This window comes from Schistocerca cancellata, chromosome 7, assembly GCF_023864275.1.
Source record: "Schistocerca cancellata isolate TAMUIC-IGC-003103 chromosome 7, iqSchCanc2.1, whole genome shotgun sequence".
Lineage (NCBI taxonomy): Eukaryota > Metazoa > Arthropoda > Insecta > Orthoptera > Acrididae > Schistocerca > Schistocerca cancellata.
Window position 1 is genome coordinate 450,042,991 of NC_064632.1, and position 24,547 is coordinate 450,067,537.

The 24,547-nt window shown below is 41.0% G+C and overlaps 1 protein-coding gene across 1 annotated transcript; it reads right to left on the reverse strand.

Moving 5' to 3' along the window:
• Positions 1–1,047: 1,047 nt before the first annotated feature.
• LOC126092514 (thymidine kinase, cytosolic-like) lies at positions 1,048–24,339 on the reverse strand. Its single transcript, XM_049908141.1, has 4 exons — positions 24,209–24,339; positions 16,350–16,583; positions 16,049–16,258; positions 1,048–1,496 (listed from the first exon to the last, which is right to left on the reverse strand). The coding sequence occupies exons 1-4, from the start codon at positions 24,224–24,226 to the stop codon at positions 1,314–1,316; spliced, it is 645 nt and encodes a 214-aa protein (XP_049764098.1). The 5' UTR covers positions 24,227–24,339; the 3' UTR covers positions 1,048–1,313.
• Between the last annotated feature and the right edge of the window lie 208 nt (positions 24,340–24,547).

Genomic DNA, 24,547 nt, shown 5'->3' on the forward strand with positions numbered 1-24,547 from the left:
TGCATGTAACCACAGTATGTGATCATTCAGCATGTATTGCACAAACCATCCAGTGGCAAGATAGGTAACTTTGTAGTGGGTCTGCCATCTCTTAGTTACCACTCCACTAGCAGCATAGTGCTGCGCAGCAAGTTTGTGATAATCATGTTTGTCACCAGCATGCATGAATGACACGAGAATTTTAACTACATTCTTTTTTATCATCTGTGTGCATTTTACCAACTGAATTTTATCAAGACATGTATTCGTGGGGGGTTACCTTTTATGCTTTGACTTCATGTAATGTAACATGGCAGTTTTGTAGCAATTTCCATAAGGTACATTGGAATTTTGTATTTTTATATAATCTGTCATATGAATTGTAGTTTCCCTCCACCCCTCTTATTATCTTTATGTTTTCCCCTTACATCACGTGATGGTAGCACAGGACTGTTGAAACTGGTCATCTTGGGACAATACTAGTGATATTGCGGCATAAGAAGTGTGTTCATTTTCAACACTACTGGTCACCTCACAGCATAGTGTGTATACGTTACACAAGAGATTATGTGTTTATTTCTACATTTCTGTGTCACTCTTGTTTTAGTCTGTTCTGCTTCTCCAAGCACTACCCTTTTGTGTCAAATGTAATGGAATGATGTGAATGGATTAAAAAAAAGATGAGAATTCACGAACTTTTTGACTGAGCAAGTGTAGCCGAGTGATCAAGGTGCGACTGACTGCCATGTGGGGAACCGGGTTCGATTCCCAATACTGTCAGGGATTTCACCAAGGGCGCACATAGCCTTGTGAGGCCATCTGAGGATTAGTAGTAGCTCCAAGGTCAAGAAACTGACAGTCTTGGAGAGCAGCGTACTGACCACATGTCTCCATACCACACCCAGCGATGCCACTGGCAGAAGATGAAATGGCAATCAGTGGGGCCCGAGTGGCCCCTTCTAGTGCCAGAACATGGAAGGTAATCTCTTTTTTACCTTTGCCTGAGCAAGAAGATCTATAACAGAGGGTAACTGACACGAAATGAATAGTTTTCAATGAACAACAGAATTTTGATTTTTTTAAAAATACTTTTATTAATACAAAATTAAAATCTTTATTTGATTCATGTGGTCATTTACAAAAAACTGTGTCATCCAACTGGTGTCCATTCTCTAAAATACAATTTTCAACCCCTTCCAGGAGTTAGTCATAACTTGGTCCAGCAGGCAAACCCGCCTCCTCTTCTTCAATGGCAACTTCCAACTAATTCATATATATTGCTCTGAGAATTTTTTCACATTAAAAATGCAACAAAGTTACAATTTATTTGTGTGTCACAGCCATATCTTGGCCACATTCTCACAATTAATTGAAGAACGATTTGTAATACTTTCATAATTTAAAGCTTTCATTGGAGAACACTTTTTGTTAAGTTCTTCATTTTTTATTAAGGATGTCTGGAAATAACACTGGCGACACACGGCCATGTACTTGTCTGCACCTCCAATAACTTCAACCTACAAAATAAACCACGAAACCTTACAAAAAAAAAAAATCAAATTATTTACTACAATGAAGTCTACCTTGTTTGAATGTCCAGCTCTTAACTTGGACTAATTTACAAGACAAAATTAATTTTATTGGTTAATTTATGCCTGTTTTTGAGCAATATTAGGCAGATTTAAAAATGGGCACCCTTAGGCACATTTAAAGTATGAGATGAACAGTATGCAAGGAGTAGGGAAGACATATATTTAATATAGAAGTATGAATGAGTTTTTAAGGCATGCAATGCAATGGAACTCAACTATCTAACAGAAATAACCCTTACCTACAGCATAAATTAATTAATTTATTGATTGGTACTCTGAATCATTCTTGTGCAAGACATGCACATGTTGATGTACAGAAGGTACATTACAATATTAGTCACGTCGTAGTACAATGTGATGGTTTATGACAAGATGATTCGATAAAAATCACGAACCATAAAGCTAACAATTTTCCATAAGTACATTTAATAACTGTTATAATGTGATTAATATTACACAATATGCAACCCCCCCCCCCCCACACACACACACAAAAGTACATGATTAGCAATATTTACAGAGAGTATGAACACTAAACATTTATGTAGACAAATTTTACATTAGTGCTTATTTCTTTTACAAGAATAATTCCTGGATTTAATTCCAAATTTATTTGCCCCCCCCCTCCCCAACCACACACACATAATAATCAAGAGAGAAGGCTTTCAGATTACTATTAAACAGAAACTTTATGGTGGTGGTGGTTTTCTTATTTTTTCTCTACCTCTTTTTAATTTATGTTTGCAGGTTGTTGTTTACAGAAGTTGATGTGATGGTGAATGTTGTGAAGGCAGATGTACTCATTGTTTCTTTTGTGAACTTCATCGCCAGTTTTGTAAAGCCCTTGTCACTACTGCTGTGGAGGCTGAGTTGCTGCTATTATACAGCTATGCCCCAGGGTCAGGTAACAGGATAGGAGAAGGAAGGTACTACAACACTCCAACAAATTAGTGACAAAGTCACACAAATGAGTTAAAAAAGGTATACCTATTGTTGTGACTTGTTGGATGATTAAGTCTACAACACTGCATGTAATATACCACAAAAGCGGCCCTCAATGGCTAAGTGCAAATAATCGTAGGTAAACTTCACAGTACATAGCAAATGCAATTCACAACAACTGTCAGTCTACTTCTGAGAGTTCAATAAACAATGTTCCCTGTCTAAGTCAGCCCTGGACGATGATCTGTAACCAAGTTGGTGAGAGCTGCTCTTCTATCTTCCAAGTAGGCTTCGGTCTGTTGTCATCTGGTAATTGGCAGATTGTACTCGGCTGGCAACTGGCTGAGGTGAAGTCGATATCTTCACCCTCAGCGCTGTCCAGAGTGCTGGTGGAACTCGCACAAGTGACGAATCTCTATGGCACTGGCATCAGCTTGCATCTTTGCACCTGTGGTGTTTTTGCCCTAGCTGCGTCTTGTTCACATGACACAGCAGTTGCTCTATATGGAGTTTCATTACTGTCTTGTACTACGATTACTGACATTCACATTTTTGCCTAATTTACAAATGCTACTTTTAAAAAAACTTACACACTGGAAGAGATATCCAAAGCTGTCTGTTTGCTTTGCATTGTGGGTTACTCTCAAAGCTGTTTTCTGAGTGAGGAGAACATCTGAGCTAGGCAGAAAATCTCCCCAGAATACAATGGAATAATGCATTATAGTACTGAACTGTGCACAGTATACAGCACACACAGACTCTTGGCTAGTGCAGTATGTAAAGTTAGCATACTTTGTTGAGCTGACTAATGGTTTTGCTTAGATGTGTTTGCCATTTTATATTGTTCTAAATCTGTATGCGTAAACATCTTGTTTCTAATGTGGGAAATATGTAAAAATCACAACTCCTCGTATCACACTCAGTTTTCCTTTTTCTTAATGGTGCATTTTTGTGTTGAATATCAGGTTATTTGTCAAATCAATCACCTAGCTCACTTGTATCTTCACTCATTGACTCTGTAAATAATGTAATGGCAGTAGCAATGATGTTCAATGGTAAGTCGTTTATGTCTGGAAGGAACAGGACTGATTCAGATACTGGACAATGGATTGCAACTTATGCAATATCACCACAATCAGAGTAGAAAGTTCTGATATACCCTTGATCAGTGTGTTTTTATGATGACCATGTAGTGACAGAATATTGGGAGCAACACAAAAATCTGATGAGAATAGACCAACCGGTCTGGGTCACTAAGAACAGTTCACTGAAAGTTTACAGACAAGACAAAACAAGGAGGACATAGACAACTGTAGATTGCATGATCGATATTTAAAGACCAATTAGCAACCTCAAGACAGAAAACTAGAAACATAGTGAAACAGAGTAAGAACATTGAGAGACAACAGCGAAACAAATACACATCTGATAACCATGTATGAGTGGTGATAGGTACTTGTAAACAGCCGTCTCAAATGCTGGTTGCTGGCATTGTCAACTGTGGTGCCATAGCAAGCAACACTAGTGTTTGATGGCTATTACTACTCTGTCTAGTAGCCCAGTTCCAGAACCATGCCTTCTGGCGTGCTTTCAAACTCATATCATAATTTTATTGCTACTTTGGTTTCTGTTTGTAAGAAAAGAGCTAAACCAGTTCAAACAGATGTCTTAATGCCATAGCACTGCAATTTCTGAAATAAAATTTTGTAGTCTATGGCATCAAATGTTTTTGACAAGTCTAGGAAGGTCCCAACTGCCCCCTTTTTTTTTTTTTTTTTTTTTTTTTTTTGGAGAGCATGCCACCAACATTTTTGCCATTTTCAATCAGGAGATGTTCCCATCATCAGAGGAATTTTACATAAAATGGGACAGCTATTCCGTTTATGCAGTTCTTCGCTATAAAATCAGGATACCATAAGTTCTAGATGCTATGGGAGACTTTATTACACTCAATGTATTATGTAACAGTTTGCTGATGCTTTATAACAACTTCTTTAGAATACTTGCATACTGATTACTGAATATATCTGCAACTCACCTTGTGGCTTTGTTACTCAGTGCTTGTGAATCTGAGTAATCTTCTCATGCTCAGGTAGTGAGTTTTTTCATTTCTTATAACATTCCTTTGTTTTGTTTGCAGATTTTGGTACATAATTGTTATTGGCTATTCACTTGGCTTGTGCTATAACTTTTTTTAGTGAATTCTGACTTATTGCTTAATTTTTATCTCTCTTGGTAGGAGGTATCATGGTTATTTTTAAGCACTTCACCAGAAACCTGTTCCTCTTACATGAAATCTTTTTGTTATTTTTGCTCCGATATGAAACACTGTTGTATGAATGATGAGAATAATGTGTTGCTGATGTAGGAAGTGACTGGGGTTGCCAACGCAGTTTGGCACATACAAAAATGTACACACTTTTAAAAACTGAAATGGTGTCTTACATACCTTTCTGGTTTCTTAGACGAAAATATGATTTTGGTGTGGGACGGAAAGGCCTTTAGTATCCATCTTACGATATGATAAGACAAGTGTGGTTAAAACTATTTAAAAGTTAGTAAAAAGGTACTAAATGAAAATGAAACAGTTTCTTTAAAGTTCTTCTGTGCAGATTTTTACACACACACACACACACACACACACACACACACACACAGTAAAATGATTTATGTCAGTTCTTAAGAGATGAACTGTAAATAGTAAGACCCAATTAAGAAGGGGTTGGGAGATTATTGCAGTGAACACTAGATAAAAAAAGGTGCACTGTCACACGGTCCACAGTTGCAAGGCTTTTTGAATCAGCAAGATGACAGCCTATACTTGCCCTAGTACCCAGTAAAATAATAACTGCTACCCCTGATGTTGAAGGCATAGCTATTTGTACTCTATTAATTCTATCATTCTCTCTGTTGGGTACATTTGCTGCAATGCTTGTAGGGTACTAAGGGTATAGGAGTAGATGAGAAACTTTGTGTTGTGATGATGACTCATCTGCTCCAGTGCCTTCAGGACATCTCACACAGCTCAGCAGTAACAACTAATCTGATCATGGTGTTGATATCTGAAGACAATGTCTGGGAAGACTACTGAGCAGGCAAATGTATCCCCTTGTTTCCAGCTATCTATGTATACTACAGAAAAATAGTGATGCTTAGCAAAAATGTTATAAAAAATAGACTTAAAAATATGTTTGAAGTGTATTCTCTCTAGAACATAGTCAATTCTAAAATAACTCTGGGATTTAAGCAAAAGTTTCTTGTTCCTCCAACCTTGGAGCAGAAAACTTCAATATCTGTCACACCCATGTCTAAGAGAAACTCCTTTGCATGTAACAAAAAGGCCTCATTGCTTGCTGATGGTGTTTAAAGTGTTGTTAGAAATGCGTACAAGCAACGGAGTGGTATGCAGTTGTATGTGGATATGAATCCAAGTCGTATGCCAGTGGCAGCATGAGGAATTCCTGTCTGATGTCAAATGGCGGCACATTGGCCTTGACCCAGAGGATGGGAAAAGTGTTAGCCCTGAATTCCCCAAAGGCTATTCTAACTAGTCTAATTCCTTTGTGGTGGACAGTGTATCTTATTTTTTCACTTATAATACTTTAGCCAATTCATATATCAGGGTCAGCCACAGCACGCCAAACTACACCCAAGCAGATGTGCAGCACCTGTGCGGGCCGAGGCTTGATCTGTCTCAGCTTTGCTCGGTCTTTCTCTGGAGTACTTGGTGCAGCTTGATATTTCATTTAACACTACAGTGTGGCCTTTTTCGGTTGGCACGACATTCTTTAGTTTGGCAGGATTGCGAATGTTCTCAAGCAGCAGCTATGCACATTCACACAGTCTTTATTCCTGTTATTGTTTTGTCTTTATTTCACAGTAAATTTAAATATTTTTTTGGTTTGATAAGGCTTAGTGCTTTATTCCCTGATTCCCTTCAACCTACTCCCACAAATGTTCGCAGATGTTTCCTTGAATGGTGTCATCTGCCTAGCCAACTTCAGACTGCAGCAATGTGCCAGATGTACCTCAAAAATCTATTCCACCTTCTCCTAAACTACCTCAACAGTGGTATTTCCCTTCCTACCCCTCTGCAGCTCTTTTACCAGCCAGCCACACCATCAACCACCACTCCTCTCCTACACACTGAGCTTGGCCAACCTCCTTTAACATCCCACAGCCTTAACCACTGCCTCCCAGACCAATAACTCAATTACAAGAATACATCACAACAATACAGTGTTCACAACCTCTCATTTAAAGCACTCTCCCCTTGTGCATTATCTGTATTATCCAAGGGTCTCATTTCCAGGCCTAAACTTGCATTTAATCATGCTATTTTTGGTGAAGGACCTACTTCTCTTTAAATGTAATTTCAACTGGAAATGTCACTTTGAAACCCAAATCCAACACCTTTCCATCAGCAAACCTGACATTGAACCTGCCTTGAGAAGTTCTGATCACGATCCTAACTTGATCAAGCACCACTACCTCAAAATTATCCCTTCCAAGAATTCCTCACAACCAACGTTGATTCACAACCCTTCCTCAGGTCCCTACAACATGACCCTAACCTGTCCTCTGGAGAACTCCAGGCTCTACGTTGCCTAAAAACTGATGACTCCATCATTATCCTCCCAGCAAACAAAGATAAAGGATCTACTAGTGTGGTACTTGACCGACAGGAGTATGTTAGTGAAGGTCTATGCCAGCTGTCTGACACCTCTACATACCGTATTTACTCGAATCTAAGCCGCACTCGAATCTAAGCCGCACCTGAAAAATGAGACTCGAAATAAAGGGAAAAAAAATTTCCCGAATCTAAGCCGCACCTGAAATTTGAGACTCGAAATTCAAGGGGAGAGAGAAGTTTTAGGCCGCACCTCCAAATCGAAACAAAGTTGGTCCATTGTAATATGAGACACAATTTAGGTCGAATGAATGACGATACTGCTACAGTAGTTTGGTTCGAGTCGTAAGCTTAGCAGTTAAGCTTTACTACGTAGCCATTGCTATGCGTCAGGCACTCCGTCCGTATTTATACGGGTGCCCTTCCTTTTTCATGTGCTTCGTCTGGTTTGAATCGATTGCTTATTTTGCTTTGAGCTGACAAGTGCCGTTTTCTTTGTTATAGGTGTTTGCGTCACTCTTAAGCTGAAAATGCATTACTGCACTGTGTCATGCATTGTTTGTCGCATTCTGATAGTGCGTGTTTACGGCCTGTCGCGGCTCACGGCATGGCTTGCTTTTGTGCGCGCTACCGCCGCGTACAATTAAAAAAAAAAAGTGAGGAATCGTCTCATTAGCGAAACAATGGCAAGAGACTGCTATTTGTTGTTACTTACACTGCTGCTTTATTTGATAATGATCAACAAGAATCAAATAATAGACTGCGTATGATAGAACATGTTCTGAACGAGGGTTAGGCGAAAATATTTCTCCGTTTGAAAATCTTTGCGGCCGCTTCTTTATTACATCAAATTCTGCACAGAAATTAGAGTCATCTTAGATTTAAAAATCTAGTCACTTGCCGTGCTTCATTTCTGACTGTATCGCTGTTAGGCATAAGAATAATACGAATATAAACATGACACGATACGTATATTCTTCTGCGTTTGCTGTTGTCTCACTCTAGTTTCGTAGTTTATTAGGCAGACAGGATTTAAATGAGAGAGCAGCAAACACGAAAGAATACATGGCAAAATGTTTATATCCGTATTATTCTTATGGTGAAGAGAATACTGCATGTGATTCAAATTTCATCAGGTTCCTATTAGCAACCATCTCTTCTCACAGATAGGAAAAAATTCAGAACGTAGAGTTGGCCATATTGACAAACATCCCAAACAGTCTTGCCAGTCAGATTTTCGTAGTACACTGAAATTGTGCTACATTCGAAGATGAACAATACGGAATTTGTATTTACTTCGTTGGATAATGTATGAAAATGCAGTGGTCGAAACTCGCGGCGGAGAAAAAAAACTCGTCTTCCACTTTTTTTTTTTTTTTTTTTAATTTATTTACTGACGCAGAGGTTTTGGCGCCAGTATTTATCTTTGTGCCTACAGAGCATGCGTGCGTAGTGCTACATATATTCGACGGCAGAAGTTAGTTGTGGCGGCACGTACCAACATTTTTTATAACTTCCGCTTGCTTTGCACTCGATTCTAAGCCGCAGGCGGTTTTTTGGATTACGAAAACCGGAAAAAAAGTGCGGCTTAGATTCAAGTAAATACGGTACATCTGCCATGTAGATCCCACCCCTGTCATTCAAACTGACCTGCAGTCTCTTCTAAAAACCTCTGGCCTCTCACAAGGACTTACACCTCAATCCACAGAGCTTCTTAACCCAGTCAAATCATGCACTCCCACCTTTTACCTTCTTCACAAGATCTACAAACCCAATCATCCTAGCCTTCTTATAGTTGCTGGCTTCAAAGCGCCCACTGAACATATATCTGCCTTAGTTGATCACCACCTTCAATCCCTAATACAGAGACTTGCCTCCTGTATCAAAGATACCAACCATTTCCAATACTGCACGAAATCTGAGCCCATCCCACTCCCATCATACATCTTGCTTGTCACCATAGATGCCATCAGTCTCTATATCAACACCCCCCACATACATGGTCATTCTGCTGTTGAACATTTCCTCAGTCAGTGCCCACCTGATTCCAAACCTATGACAGCCTTCCTGATTACCTTTATCAACTTTATACTTACCAACAATTACTTTACCTTTGAGGGGCAGACATACAAAGAGGTCAGGGATATGGTCATGGGAACCATGATGGCTCCTTTCTATGCTAACCTTTTCTTGGGTCACTTTGAGGGGGCTTTCCTGGGATCCATGACTTCAGCCCCTGGTTTGGTTTACATTGAGGACATCTTTACCATATGGACTCATGGTGAGGTCGACCTGTTAAAATTCCTGGAATCTCTTAATACTTTCTTCCAATTAAAATTCACATGGTCCTTCTCCAAATCCTGTGCCACTTTTCTTTACATTGATCTCACCCTCACCAAAGATCAGCTACACACTTCTGTCCACATTAAATCTACTAACAAACAACAGTACACAGTTTGATTAGAAGACACTTATGAGAAACAGAGTCGAAAGCCTTCTGGAAATCTAAAAATACAGAGAATTTGACAACCCCTGTCGACAGCACTCATTACTTGTGAGAATAGAGAGCTAGTTGTGTTTCACAAGAATGATTTTTCCTGAATCCATGCCAACTATTAGTCAATTTTTTTTTTTTTTTTTTTTTTTTTTTTTTTTTTTTTTTTGAGATAATTCATTATGTCCGAACACAGAATATGTTCCAAAAACCTAATGCAAACTGACATTAGTGATATGGGTATGTAATTCAGCAGATTACTCCTGTTTCCTGTGACTTGCGCAAATTTCCAATCTTTAGGTACAAAACTTTCAATAAGCGAGCAGTTGTACGTCATTGTTAGATATGGAGCTACTCTGAAAGGAACCTGACTGGTAAGCAATCTGGACCAGAAGTCTTGCCTTCATTAAGTGATTTAAGCTACTTCACTACACTGAGGATACTACTTCTAAGTTACTCATGTTGGCAGTTGTTCTACATTCAAATTCTGGAATATTAACTTCATCCTCGTTGGTGAACAAGTTTCAGAAAACTGTGTTTAGTAACTCTGCTTTAGTGGCACTGTCATCAGTGACATAACCATTGTTATCGCACAGTGAAGGTATTGATTGTATCCCGCAGCTGGTGTACTTTATATATGACCAAAATCTCTTTGGGTTTTCTACCAGGTTTTGAGACAGAGTGAGGGAAGAATAGTTTTTCATCACCCTAACAATCTCTGCAATATCCTTGCAGACCCTATGCTCCTTCTGCACCCATCTCCCTACCCTATGGCTCCTATCCCGTGACTGTCCCCACTGCAAGACTTGCCCTACGCATCCTCCTACCAACACCTATACTAGCCCTATAACTGGCATAACATATACCATCAAAAGGAGAGCCACCTGTGAAATGACACATCATATACCAGCTGTTTGGCCTTTTACTCGTACATCGGCATGGCTACAACCCAGTTACAAGTAAGGATGAATGGGCTTAGGCAGTGGGTGTATACCAGCCACAAACAATATCCTGTTGCGGAGCCATTGGCACCAAAAGTTTGCATAAGTTAAACCTTGTGTGTGTGTGTGTGTGTGTGTGTGTGTGTGTGTGTGTGTGTGTGCGCGCACGCGCGCGCGCTTTTTCTCCTGCCGTCACTTGGTGTGTATATTTTTTTATCTATCCAATAACATTATAAATTTGCTTATCTGATTGAGAATACTATAACTGAGCCTGGAGGAAGTATCCAGATGGCTCGTATGGTGAGACAAGCACTGAGGTCACAAATGTACTGTATCACACTGCCGGAAAAGTCTGTGTTCAAAACCAGAGCTAAAACAAATAGTTGTGCTTTCCCACTATTAAGTCCTCGTTCCACAGCATGCATAATGCTCATACCACTGTTGAAAGGTATGTGTTAAATAGTAACGAATGTCATCAGTAACAGTTTTTATGGTTTTGTAAAATTTAATTCCACTCTGGCCTATTTAAAAATATCATGCATAGGCCAGGTGACAATTTCATGAATTTTATTCACTGCTGCTAATCACACCAACCCTATAATACAGATCCAGCATGTCAGCAGTTCATTTTATGTTGAACATTACACTTTTTAAATAACACACAAGTGCATCATCTCTATTAGTATAAATATTTGTTTTGTATTGTGTTATTTGGTTGAGGTACTCCCTACGTAGTGTGCAACAGTTGGAGTTCACCGGCAAATATCTTTACATTACAGCAAGGGTGGCTTAGAGCTTCCACCAAGTCATGGACTGCATGCCAAGAATTCTCATTAAGAATCAAGACAAGAATGGAATGTGTAAAAGCTTTTGTAAAATGTCTTCAGCTCAGTCCAGTGTGAATTTAAGAGCCACTCAAGTGAATGAAAATCTGTAACCATTGAAAATTATTCTGAAGGCGTATAAACAGAATAATAATTATTATAATCAAAAAACGAAAATTCCAAGTTAGAATTTCAACAACGTAAGGAAAAGATACAGTGCTACTCACCGTTAAAATAACATGTTGAGTTGCAGACAAGCACAACGAAAAGGTACTTGTACATTAGCTTTAGCCTCTTTCACGAAAGGAAACATCCACACATTTTCATTCACTCAAGCAAGGACACCTCACACTTACTGCCAACTCTGGCAGCTCAGACCGGAATGCAACTGTCATGTAGAATGGAAGCAGCAATCTGGAGGGGTGGGGAAGGAGATAGCAAGTGAGGGTGGGAGTGAGGGAGGGAGGGAAGAGCACTGTCTGGCAGAGCATGCAGGGGATAGATTGTCAACAGGAAGGAGGCTGTGGAACAGGGAGGAGAGGAGGTGGAGGGAAACAGGGAACAAGATAGGAGAGGAGCAGCAGGGAAGGGGAAAGACAGGTGGGTATGTTGGCACAGGGCAGCAAACAGTATGTGAAAGATGAGAATAGGGAGGAGGTGATAGGACAGAGGGTAGTGGGAACTGTCTAATGGAGGGTGGGGGGACAGTAGGTTACCATAGGTTGATGCCAGAATAATAACAGGACTGGAGAATGTGTTGAAAGGGTAACTCCCATCAGCACAGTTCAGAAAAGCTGGTGGTGAAGGGCAGGAGCCAGATAGCTCAGTAGAGAAGCAGCCATTGAAACCAACCATGTTATTTTCAACTGCATGTTGTGCCACAGGGTGGTCTACTTTGCTCTTCGTCACTGTTTGGCAGTGGCTGTAATTCCTGGTGGAAAGCTGGTTGGCAGACATACCAATATAAAAAGTTGTGCAATGACTGCAACAGAGCTGGTATTGAAATGGCTGCTTTCACAGGTGGCTCTGTCTCTGATGGGGTAGGATAACCTTGTGACAGGACTGGAATAGGAATTGCTGAGTGTGTGGATTGGCCAGGTCTTTCATCACCTGGGTCTTCCATACAGACAGGATCCCTGTTGCTAGGGGTTGGGACTGGGAGCAGCACAGGGATTTACTAGGATGTTGTGGAGGATGGGTGGGTGATACAACACCACTTTAGGAGGGGTGGGTATGATCCTGGATACAGTGTCCCTCATTTCAGGGCATGAAGATATGTAATCGAAGCTTTGACAAAGAATGTGGTTCAATTGTTCCAGTCCATGGGTCGTACTGGGTGACGAAGGGGACAGTCCTGCGTAGCTGGTTCTTGGCCATGTGAGGAGAAGCAGCAGGGAGATCTGTTTGCGGACTAGGTCTGGGCAGGGCCATTGCTATGTATTTTGCTGCCTTAGGCGAGAACTGAAAAATGATGCCCTCACTTTTCTACTAACATCAATCTTCCAATATCCATCCCCCTCCACCACCACCACCGCCACCACCACCACCACCACCACCACCACCACCACCACCACCACCACCAACAACAACAACAACACAAATGTCCTAATATACAGAGGGGTCCAAAATAATGTATCCGCTGTTTAAAAGCCCATAACTTGAAAAGTTGACGGAGTTGTCTCATTTTTGGAGAAAGTGTAGCTTAAAGTCCAACTTAAAGATATCACTGTAGGTGTTCGATATGGTCACCATTAACATCCACACAAAAACGATGCCACCGAACTGCAGCACGAACTACTGACTGCAATGTGTTCAGTTGGATATTTGCACATGAATGTACGATGGATTCTCGAAGTTCATCCAATGTGCATGGCTTTTGTCGATAAATGATGTCCTTGAGTGTTCCCCACAGGTAGAAGTCCAGAGGGGTTAGGTCTGGCGAATGGGGTGGATACTCCACAGCACCTCTACAACCTATCCATCTTCCTGGTAGATTTTCGTCGAGATATGCCCTAACATGCTTTTGGTAGTGGGCTGGGGCACCATTTTGTTGAAAGTAAACTCTTCCGTCTCCATAGAAGTCTCGGATGGCAGGTGAAATGGATGTCTGAAGTCTCTGAGGGTACACCTCACCGCAAACTGTGCCGTCAAAGAACAATGGCCCAATCAAGCCCCGTTAAGACAACCCACACCACACATTTACTCCTGGCAAATTCATGGCTTTGTCTACATGGACATTCGGATTTTCAGTGGCCCAGTAGATGCTATTGTGGCGATTTACTGTTACCATTGAGTTTGAACTGTGCCTCATTAGACCACACAATCATCTCTGCAAACTCTTCATCGTTGCGCACCATGTTAGTAAACCACTCCATTCTACAACGGAAGTTGGCTGGACTTGTTACTGTTACAGGTCGTCCAGATCATTGTTTGTGTACATCTTTAACACAGCCTTTGGCTTCAAATTTGTCTCGAATGCAACGAATCGTTAAACGTGTCGGTGGCTCTGTTTGATACTCATTTCAACAGTGCCGTTGAACCTCATTAACGTTTTCGTACTTAAAATACCACTTCAAAACTGACTTCCTTTCATCGAATGTAAGCCTTGTGCCAGCCATGTTTACTTGAGTAACTAGGTGCAGCTAAGAACAAAACAGGGACTATCTGGCTGCTGTCACCTGACAAAATAAAACAACTCAATACAAGGCTTGTGTGGCGATTGCTGGAACTACAAACTATTACACTACCAAAGATGAGACAACTCCGTCAATTGGTTTGCCAGTTCTGGACTTTTAAACATGGATACATTTTTTTGGATCCCTCTGTATTTTTAATCACTAAATTAAGGTGACCAGATGTCATTTTCTGGTGACAGACAGTTTTCATGCTCTGTCCTTAATTTGTTTAAAACTGACTGACACCAATAAATGTCTAATTTCTTACTTTTTCTCAAGTTCTGAAGTCATGAATGTTATTATTAATATCTGTTCCAATGTTCGAAATTATGAATGCTTCTAAGAGTTCTTGTATTAAAAGTGCACAAAGCCTAGTCTCTATATGCTTTAAAGCATAAGATGTTCTTTAGCATGTTACTGATGAAAATGTAGCTGCCAACAAATTTCAATATGCAACATACAGAATGCAGTACGCACTAATGTGTAAATTATACTGAGACAACAGCTTGCAAGCACAAGGCACACAATTTCTACACTTATATCCTACCGATACACACGCCATGACACACTCTTCCTGGTTAGTATTTGTGTATACATAAAATTTTAAGAAAACAACAGCTAATTTGTTTGTGAAAAGACAATGTAGTTCTTTCCTCATGCTGCGAGTTTGAGACTCAGGCAGACTTACAGACAGATACCTACTAATTTTTTTCTATGGGTCTGATGAAATGCATTTACATTTGACTCATTTAGGATATGTTGAAAGACAACTACAAAACCTAGCTTGTGAAAATGTGATTGGATTAGCCACAGCAAATAACAGTGGAACTAAAAACATCAACAGAACCTCTCAATAACAACTTACGTTTGAGAAATGATCTCCAGAGAGAAAAACAAAAATAGGAAATGAGGGAGGTACGGTATTAAGTCAAAACATGCATCGCAAACCAGGGCATGTGCCCCCCGATCCAGCACATGACAAACATGAATCAAGTTCATGTTTGTTTTCAGTTTCGTAATCAGTAATAGCTGCTTTAGTTTTAAGATTGCCTGTCTGTGAAGCCCTTGGCGAAGCCCCCAGTGTTCTGGACAAGGGAGTTCTTATCATTGCATATACGCCATCACGATGTGGCCAGCCTGTATGGGAGGGATACTTTGGTGCCGAAGAAATGAAGCAGTGTCGCAATGCAAGTACTGTTGGTGGTTAGTAGGGTTAATGTAGACAGAGATGTGGATGTAGCCATTGGAGATGAGGAGGCCAACATCCAGGAAGGTGGCATGCTGAGTTGTGGAGGACCAGGTGAAACAGATGGGAGATAGGTGTTGAGGTTGTGAAAAAATGAAGATAGGGTGTCTTGGCTCTGAGTCCAGATCGTGAAGATATCATCAATTAACCTGAACCAGACTGGGTGTTTGGCATTTTGAGAGGCTAGGAAGGTCTCTTCTAGGTTGACCATAGACAGGATCGCACAGGAGGATGCCATGCGAATGCTCACGGTTGTGTTGCATATTCGTTTGCGTATCTTCCCTTCGGAGGCGAAGTAGTAGTGAGTTACGCGTCTTTTGTTGTGCCTGTCTGCAACTTAATGTGTTACGTTTATGGTGAGTAGTAATCTATCTTTTCCTTATATTGTTAGAATTAATACCTATATTTTAACAGGTTTGCCACCTGGGACCCGTTCACATCAAAAGGAAAATTCTCTTTATAAGGAGGCCAATTTTCAAGTATTGCTGATACACACATTTAAAAGTAGGAAAAAATTATACCTACTAGATTTCAGAACTGTCAATCTCATGCTGAAGGAGGAAGGGAGTGATAGGTTGGGGTATGTTAGAAAGGAGTCGCAGATCACTGGTACCCCAAGTTGAGAGGAACCTATCTGAAGACTTGGTAATAACTGCTGTAATCTGAAATTACATTTCCATTTTCCTTAATTTAATAACTGCATTTTTTTAAATTTTCAAACTTGCCTTTTGGTCACTGCTAGTCCTCTTGGTATATGAAGCCTCTCCATAGCACACCATGCAAACTGCTGTTAGCTTGATGACACTTTCTGCCAGAGGTACTAGACTGAGTACTTCACCAAATGGAAGGCGTTGGTATGTTCCGTCAAGAGCAGCCACAATCACTATCTTCCCTTTATTGGCCATATCTTCACTGAATCGCACTATGTCTGGGAACTAGTAAAGTTTTTAGCTTTCAGTTGGTGTAATAAGAACCATTTAACTCAAGAACAGTAGAAAACATCAACAACGAGAAGACAGTACTTACAAATTGCCCTTCATCAATTCCAATGATATCATATCCACATGAATCAACTTCATATAGTCTGACAGCAGCGGCAGCAGAACAAGTCTGACGATCATGAGTAAAAATCCCTTCACTGCCAAAACGATCATCAAATTTGTACTTAATAACAAGACATTTGTAATTTGCAATTTGATATCGTTTAAGTCTTCGCATCAGTTCAGTTGTTTTCCCAGAAAACATAGGTCCAAGTATCACCTAATTCATGAAAATAAATACTGATTTAAAATCTGTGTTTTCTAGAAAAGGTAAAATAAAGTAAGACAGTAATTAATGTGTACATTAAAGGAAACATTATAGGGTTTCAAGCTGGTTGTGATGAAATGATTACAGTTTGATGTGATACAACTGTCAACAATGAATATAAAATATATTTTGACACAAAATATTTAACACACCTAAACCAACACATAGTAAACTACACTGAGATGACAAAGGTCATGGGATAGTAATAAGCACATACAGATGGCAGTAGTATCGTATACACAAGGTATAGAGGACTGCGCATTGCTGGAACTGTCATTTGTACTCAGGTGATTCACATCAAAGGTTTCCAACATAATTGTGGCCACATTGAGAATTCACAGACTTTGAATACGGGGTGGTAGTTGGAGCTAGATGCACAGGTCGTTCCATTTTGTAAATCATTCACTATTCCAAGATCCACAGTGTCAAGAGAGTGTCAAGAATACCACATTTCAAGCTTTACCTCTTACTAAAAACAACTTAGTGGCTGATTGCTTTCACTTAACGATCGAGAGCAGCAATGTTTGCTTAGGGTTGTGTTAACAGACAAGCAACACTGTGTGAAATAACATCAGAAATCAATGTGGGACAAACAACAAATGTATCTGTTGTGACAGAAATTGGCATTAATGGGCTACCTCAGCAGATGATCAACGCAAGCGCCTTCGCTAACAGCACAACATTGCCTGCAGTGTCTCTCCTTGGTTTGTGATCTTATTGGTTGGACCCTAGACGACTAGAAAACCATGGCCTGGTCAACTGATCATCGACTGGAAATGGTTGTGTTTGGCTAACTGGAAATCATTTGCAGCCAGTCATGGACTTCACACACTCAAACACAGGTGGAATTCTTATGGATGTAAAATGCGCCATGTCAGAACATTCTGGTCAATTCGAGCGAATGATTTGACCACCCAGATCACCCACCAGGAATCCCATCGAACACTTATGAGATGTAATGGAGATGCCCATTAGTGCACCGAATCCTGCACTGGTAACCCTTCACTGGTAACACTTTCGCAATTATGGATGGCTATATAGGCAGCATGGCTCAATATTTCTGCAGGGGGCTTCCAATGACTTTTTGAGTGCATGTTATGATGAGTTGCTGCACTATGCCAGGCAACAGGTCCAACGAGATATTACGAGGCGTCCAATCACTTTTGTCACCTCAGTGTTAGTTAGTGGAAGACTTTATTTACCTTTTTGCACACTCATCTATTACAACATTCATTCATATCAAAATTCAAGATAGTTAATACAAGCTCCACACAAAACAACACATTTAAAACTGCAGCAATAGTAAAAGTGCCCAAAATAAAAAATATAATAATCAGTATAAGAATGTGACTGCTTATCATGATAAAACTGCACGATAGCCATCCTGTAGAGTGTGCAAACTAGGTTAGTGTTTTAGAATACCATTTATTGTTCATTTTCCTTGTGGTAAAATGAGTGACAGTGAATTCCAGGCAATACACAGAACTGTTCTTCAGCATAGGACTCTCAGCATTATGAAATAGAACGAAACATTCCACGTGGGAAAAATATATTAAAAACAAAGATTCCATGACTTACCAAACGGAAAAGCGCTGGTAGATAGACACAATAAAAAAAACATACAAACACACACACAAAATTTCAAGCTTTCGCAACCAACGGTTGCTTCGTCAGGAAAGAGGGAAGGAGAGGGAAAGACGAAAGGATGTGGGTTTTAAGGGAGAGGGTAAGGTAAGTCTTTCCGCTCCCGGGATTGGAATGACTCCTTACCCTCTCTCTTCACTGTGAGTCCAGATCATGAAGATGTCATCAATAAATCTGTACCAAACTTTGGGTTGGCAGGCCTGGGTAATCAAGAAGGCTTCCTCTAAGCGACCCATAAATAGATTGGCGTACGAGGGGGCCATCCTGGTACCCATGGCTGTTCCCTTTAATTGTTGGTATGTCTGGCCTTCGAAAGTGAAGAAGTTGTGGGTCAGGATGAAGCTGGCTAAGGTAATGAGGAAAGAGGTTTTAGGTAGGGTGGCAGGTGATCGGCGTGAAAGGAAGTGCTCCATCGCAGCGAGGCCCTGGACGTGCGGAATATTTGTGTATATGGAAGTGGCATCAATGGTTACAAGGATGGTTTCCGGGGGTAACAGATTGGGTAAGGATTCCAGGCATTCGAGAAAGTGGTTGGTTCCTTGAAGCTCCGCCTGGACATCAGGGATGGGATTACCTTGGCAAACTTTGTATGTAGTGTTGTCTGAAAGCTGACACAGTCCCTCAGCCACATACCCCCGACAATCAAGTACCACTGTCGTGGAACCCTTGTCCACTGGAAGAATAACGATGGATCGGTCAGCCTTCAGATCACGGATAGCCTGGGCTTCAGCAGTGGTGACGTTGGGAGTAGGGTTAAGGTTTTTCAAAGAAGGATTGAGAGGCAAGGCTGGAAGTCAGAAATTCCTGGAAGGTTTGGAGAGGGTGATTTTGAGGAAGAGGAGGTGGGTCCCACTGTGACAGAGGACGGAACTGTTCCAGGCAGGGTTTAATTTGGATAGTGTCTTGGGGAGTCGGATCATTAGGAGTAGGATCAGGATCATTGCCAAGGTAATCCCATTCATGATGTCCAGGCGGAGCTTCAAGGAATCCTCAGAACCTTAGGCCCCCTACAAAACCTTTCACCTGACTCCATCAACCTCCTGACCCCACCGACACCCTGCACCCCTACCTTCTTCCTAAAATTCACAAACCCAATCATCCCGGCTGCCCCATTGTAGCTGGTTATCAAGCCCCCACAGAAAGTATCTCTGCCTACGTAGATCAACACCTTCAACCCATTATATGCAGTCTCCCATCCTTCATCTACATGCAGTCTCCCATCCTTCATCATAGACACCAACCACTTTCTCGAACGCCTGGAGTCCTTACCCAGTCTGTTACCCCTGGAAACCATCCTTGTAACCATTGATGCCACTTCCTTATACACGTCCAGGGCCTCGCTGTGATGGAGCACTTCCTTTCACGCCGATCACCTGCCGCCCTACCTAAAAGCTCTTTCCTCATTACCTTAGCCAGCTTCCTCCTGACCCACAACTTCTTCACTTTCGAAGGCCAGACATACCAACAGTTAAAGGGAACATCCATGGGTCCATCAGATTCACCTGGTCCTACTCCAAATCCCATGCCACTTTCCTTGACGTTGACCTCCATCTGTCCAATGGCCGGCTTCACACGTCCGTCCACATCAAACCCACCAACAAACAACAGTACCTCCATTATGACAGCTGCCACCCATTCCACATCAAACGGTCGCTTGCCTACAGCCTAGGTCTTCGTGGCAAACGAATCTGCTCCAGTCCGGAATCCCCGAACCATTACACAAACAACCTGAAAACAGCTTTCGCATCCCCCAACTACCCTCCCGACCTGGTACAGAAGCAAATAACCAGAGCCACTTCCTCATCCCCTCAAACCCAGAACCTGCCACAGAAGAACCCAAAATGGCCCCACTTGTGACAGGATACTTTCCGGGACTGGATCAGACTCTGAATGTGGCTCTCCAGCAGGGATACGACTTCCTCAAATCCTGCCCTGAAATGAGATCCATCCTTCATGAAATCCTCCCCACTCCACCAAGTGTCTTTCCGCCGTCCACCTAACCTTCGTAACCTCTTAGTTCATCCCTATGAAATCCCCAAACCACATTCCCTACCCTCTTGCTCCTACCATTGTAACCACCCCCGGTGTAAAACCTGTCCCATGCACCCTCCCAACACCACATACTCCTGTTCCGTAACCCGGAAGGTGTACACGATCAAAGGCAGAGCCACGTGTGAAAGCACCCACGTGATTTACCAACTGACCTGCCTACACTGTGAAGCTTTCTATGTGGGAATGACCAGCAACAAACTGTCCATTCACATGAATGGACACAGGCAGACAGTGTTTGTTGATAATGAGGATCACCCTGTGGCTAAACATGCCTTGGTGCACGGCCAGCACATCTTGGCACAGTGTTACACCGTCCGGGTTATCTGGATACTTCCCACTAACACCAACCTGTCAGAACTCTGGAGATGGGAACTTGCCCTTTAGTATATCCTCTCTTCTCGTTACCCGCCAGGCCTCAACCTCCGCTAATTTCAAGTTGCCACCGCTCATACCTCACCTGTCATTCAACAACATCTTTGCCTTTGTACTTCCGCCTCGTCTGACATCTCTGCCCAAACTCTTTGCCTTTACAAATGTCTGCTTGTGTCTGTGTATGTGCGGATGGATATGTGTGTGTATGCGAGTGTATACCTGTCCTTTTTTCCCCCCTAAGGTAAGTCTTTCTGCTCCCGGGATTGGAATGACTCCTTACCCTCTCCCTTAAAACCCACATCCTTTCATCTTTCCCTCTTTCCTGATGAAGCAACTGTTGGTTGCGAAAGCTTGAATTTGTCTATCACCCACAGTAGTATCTGTGCACAAATACACTAGGCAAGTCATTTGTCTATAATGTTATACAGATTTTTGGGTTTACCTTCCAGTGTAAGTTATTTACAACAACAAAAATGTGGAAAATATGGAGTGGACATAGACAAGTTAACGCTACAGGTCAATTATTATTACATTCTTTATTATGCAGTCACATTCCCTGGCTTTGCCAACGCACAAGTAAATCATCTTCCAACCTAGGCCTTGGTCTGTGTGCCAACCCAACCAAGATTTCAAGGGAAGTGGCCCTATCACACTCAAGTAAATTTCCATTTTAATTTTTTCCATTGGAAATTAAGATGCACTCACACATATCCTAAGCTTGACCTGAGTCTCCTTAATTCCACCAAATATGTATGTCTCACTTTGTTCTAGATATAATATCACACTTTTTCTCAAGAAGAAAATTCAGTCATTGTCCAGTGTATGTTATTTAATTCTACTAAGTCTTGCTGTCAGCAACGTTGGTTACTTGACATGTGTCACTCTTCCTAAGGTGAGTGCTATAAAGAAGCAGCTTTGTGATTTGTGAAGTGAAGACAATCATCTTGAAGCTTTTTTTTTCCCCATATGGCTAAATCCATAAAGACGACTTGCTTTATTGTGGTTCCCCGTAGGTTGGATGTCATAACTGCTTAGAACCCCATGGCCCCACTAGGTGTTTTATTTTTAGGTTCCACTTAGGAATTTGTGTCAGGTGGTGCAGCCATGATCCACATCACTCTCTCTCATGAACAGAATGTTCTATCATACTGAATTATGGTGCTTCCTGAGCTATGCTCTGCTGTTACTGTAATAAAGTATTGGCAGTGCATACTATCATAACCCGAGTATCAGCTGTCTGGCAAACTACAGTTCTCAAGCCTAAACACAGCTATTAATAAGATTTACATGTAAGACATTAAAGAACCGGAAAGTTCCAATGTTTGTAGATTCTTTGTGAAGATGTACGAGATATTTCTCCTGCAACCCCTGTGTCTTAAGATTGCTTGTTACTTGACAAAAAGGGACCAGTTTCTGCTCCACAATAAATGGCTGCTAAATCATTTTAATCAAACTTCAAAAGATAAACAATACCTGCCTTAACAAATCAAATACAAGACATGATGACAAGACAATACTTTAAGCATCTCAATGAATTTGGCACATCGGGTCTTTTTGTAACACACAATTTCCACAACAACAGTGTATTACGCATTACTCAAACGGATGGGTCCTAATATCTCAAAGTCTGTTCATATTATTCCTGACTACTGTATCCCCTTAGCAGCTCTGTAGTAGCCATGTTCCTTAGGTCTCAGCAGGTTACACTACCTCTGCTATTTGGGCTAGTCTCATTTTGGATCAACTTCCTCCACCTTCCCTGAAATCTGGGTTGTGGTGATCGACTGATCTAGATTACATTGGAAGATCTCAATCTGGTTGTGAGGTGGGGAAAGCCAATGAATGTCAACACCAAATAAAGTTTATGGCAAGAAACTGATGTGTAGCGTTCATGCCGTATTTAATGCACTTTTCGCCATTAAAACAAATCTGCATGGTAAATTTGGAAAACATACGTAAAACTATGAAAACTGCAAGGCAAGTCCACTACGTAATTTTTACCACTATTTGTACTGGCACTGTGTAGCTCAGCATCAAAGAAACTGAAAGGGGAGAGTGCCAGAGCTCTTACTTAGATGGTAGAAACTTTCCAGCATATCTGCAAGCTACTGAGGTATATTTTTTAATAGGCGTTAGTTCATTTTACTTCCACAAATAGCCAGTGGAGAAACTATCTGGCCAGAACTCTGTACAGCACAACTTGTGTGTGAATTGATACATCTATGTGGTAGGGTAGGGTGCAAATTCAGTTATCAGTTCTCTCTTCGGTACACACATCCTTACTACAGCACTCAACACTGCACACCATAAAGCATGAGTAGGATTTGTGTGTTTTTGGAATGGCAGCAATAATCACCACCAACCTTTGATGACAAGGCTTACCACAGGTTTCTGGGATACCGTGTGCCAATTCCAATAGTATAAATGCAACCCCTATGAGCAGTAATACTGTACACTGCTTGTAATTACATATGATTGAAACTGGGAAGTCCAGCATTAAGGCTGGAAGGTAATAGTCCCACATCAAAATATACAGCTTTACTTGTAGCAAAGCTGTTACAATGCTCAAAGACCACAATAGTAATTCCTCGCCATTTGTAGGAACACTGGAAGAAAACATGCAATTTAATTATTTTGCGAAACATTAAAAGAAGAGAGGGGGGGGGGGGGGGGAAGACGGGGGGAGAGGCGGAACAAACACTTCTTGCATAAACGTCAGATCTAAGATACTGAAAAACTGTACATCAATCGCCAATTGTACTGATACGGCCACTTACCGATAGAATGTACCAACTACAATTTTTTAAACTGGCAATTTATAATACGCATGAGATTTGTACATATATTTTCCTGCCAGGCATTTGCTTTCAGTTTCATGTGAAAAACTCAGCGAATTTAAGACATACAACTGGAAGATTTTAGAACCGAGTCTCTAAGATAGACGTGAATTACCCCGAGAAGTCTATTAACAAAAGTTTTAGTAACCGGCTTTAAATTACGACCCGAAGAATACACTACAATCCCCTACGTATCCTTCATACAGGGATCGTGAGGATGAGTTTAGAATAATTATTGCACGCACATCGGCATCCGGACAATCAATCTACCTACGCTCCATATGTGAATGGAACGCGAAGAAATCCCAATAATTATAACAATGGAACGTACGACGTGCCCTCTGCCATACACCTCATGGTGGTTTGCCGAGTATAAATGTTGATGTAGAACCGCTTAAAATTTGCACGTGCAAGGAGAATAGCATAATCTCGTTAGCCTAGCATCATCTCACTTAAACTATTATGTCACACAGAAATTACAACAGGTGTTTTAGTATAATCGTTCTGCCACAGCTCAATACGTAACTACTTTATTTCACACACTCTTGATTTGGTTATCACTCAGAAGTATCAAAGTTTGTGCTCGCATTTCAGCGTCATTATACCCCAGCCAAAACAGTCTAATTTCTACCCTTACGCTTATTACGAATACGGATATTAAAAGTAAATGACCTGAATATGGCCCTTCATTTCTTCTTTTTAACTCTATGGACGAACAAACTATTGACATTCACAGCTACATATATCAAAACGCATACACAAGCCACACACACACCAAGTGTAAACAGATTTCCCGCTTAAATTCTCCAATTGTACATCTTTGGCTACATTGCATGAAACCTACCGACAGAAAGTCTGACATGTAATATAAAGTAAATAGGTTCCACAATCATAAGTCGAAAACACCTTTCAGTTTTCTCTATAGAAGACGTACTCAAATGATTTATCAAAAATGTCAATCAAGATAGCTTCAAATTACAATATGAAACTGTTTTGTATTGCTATATAGTG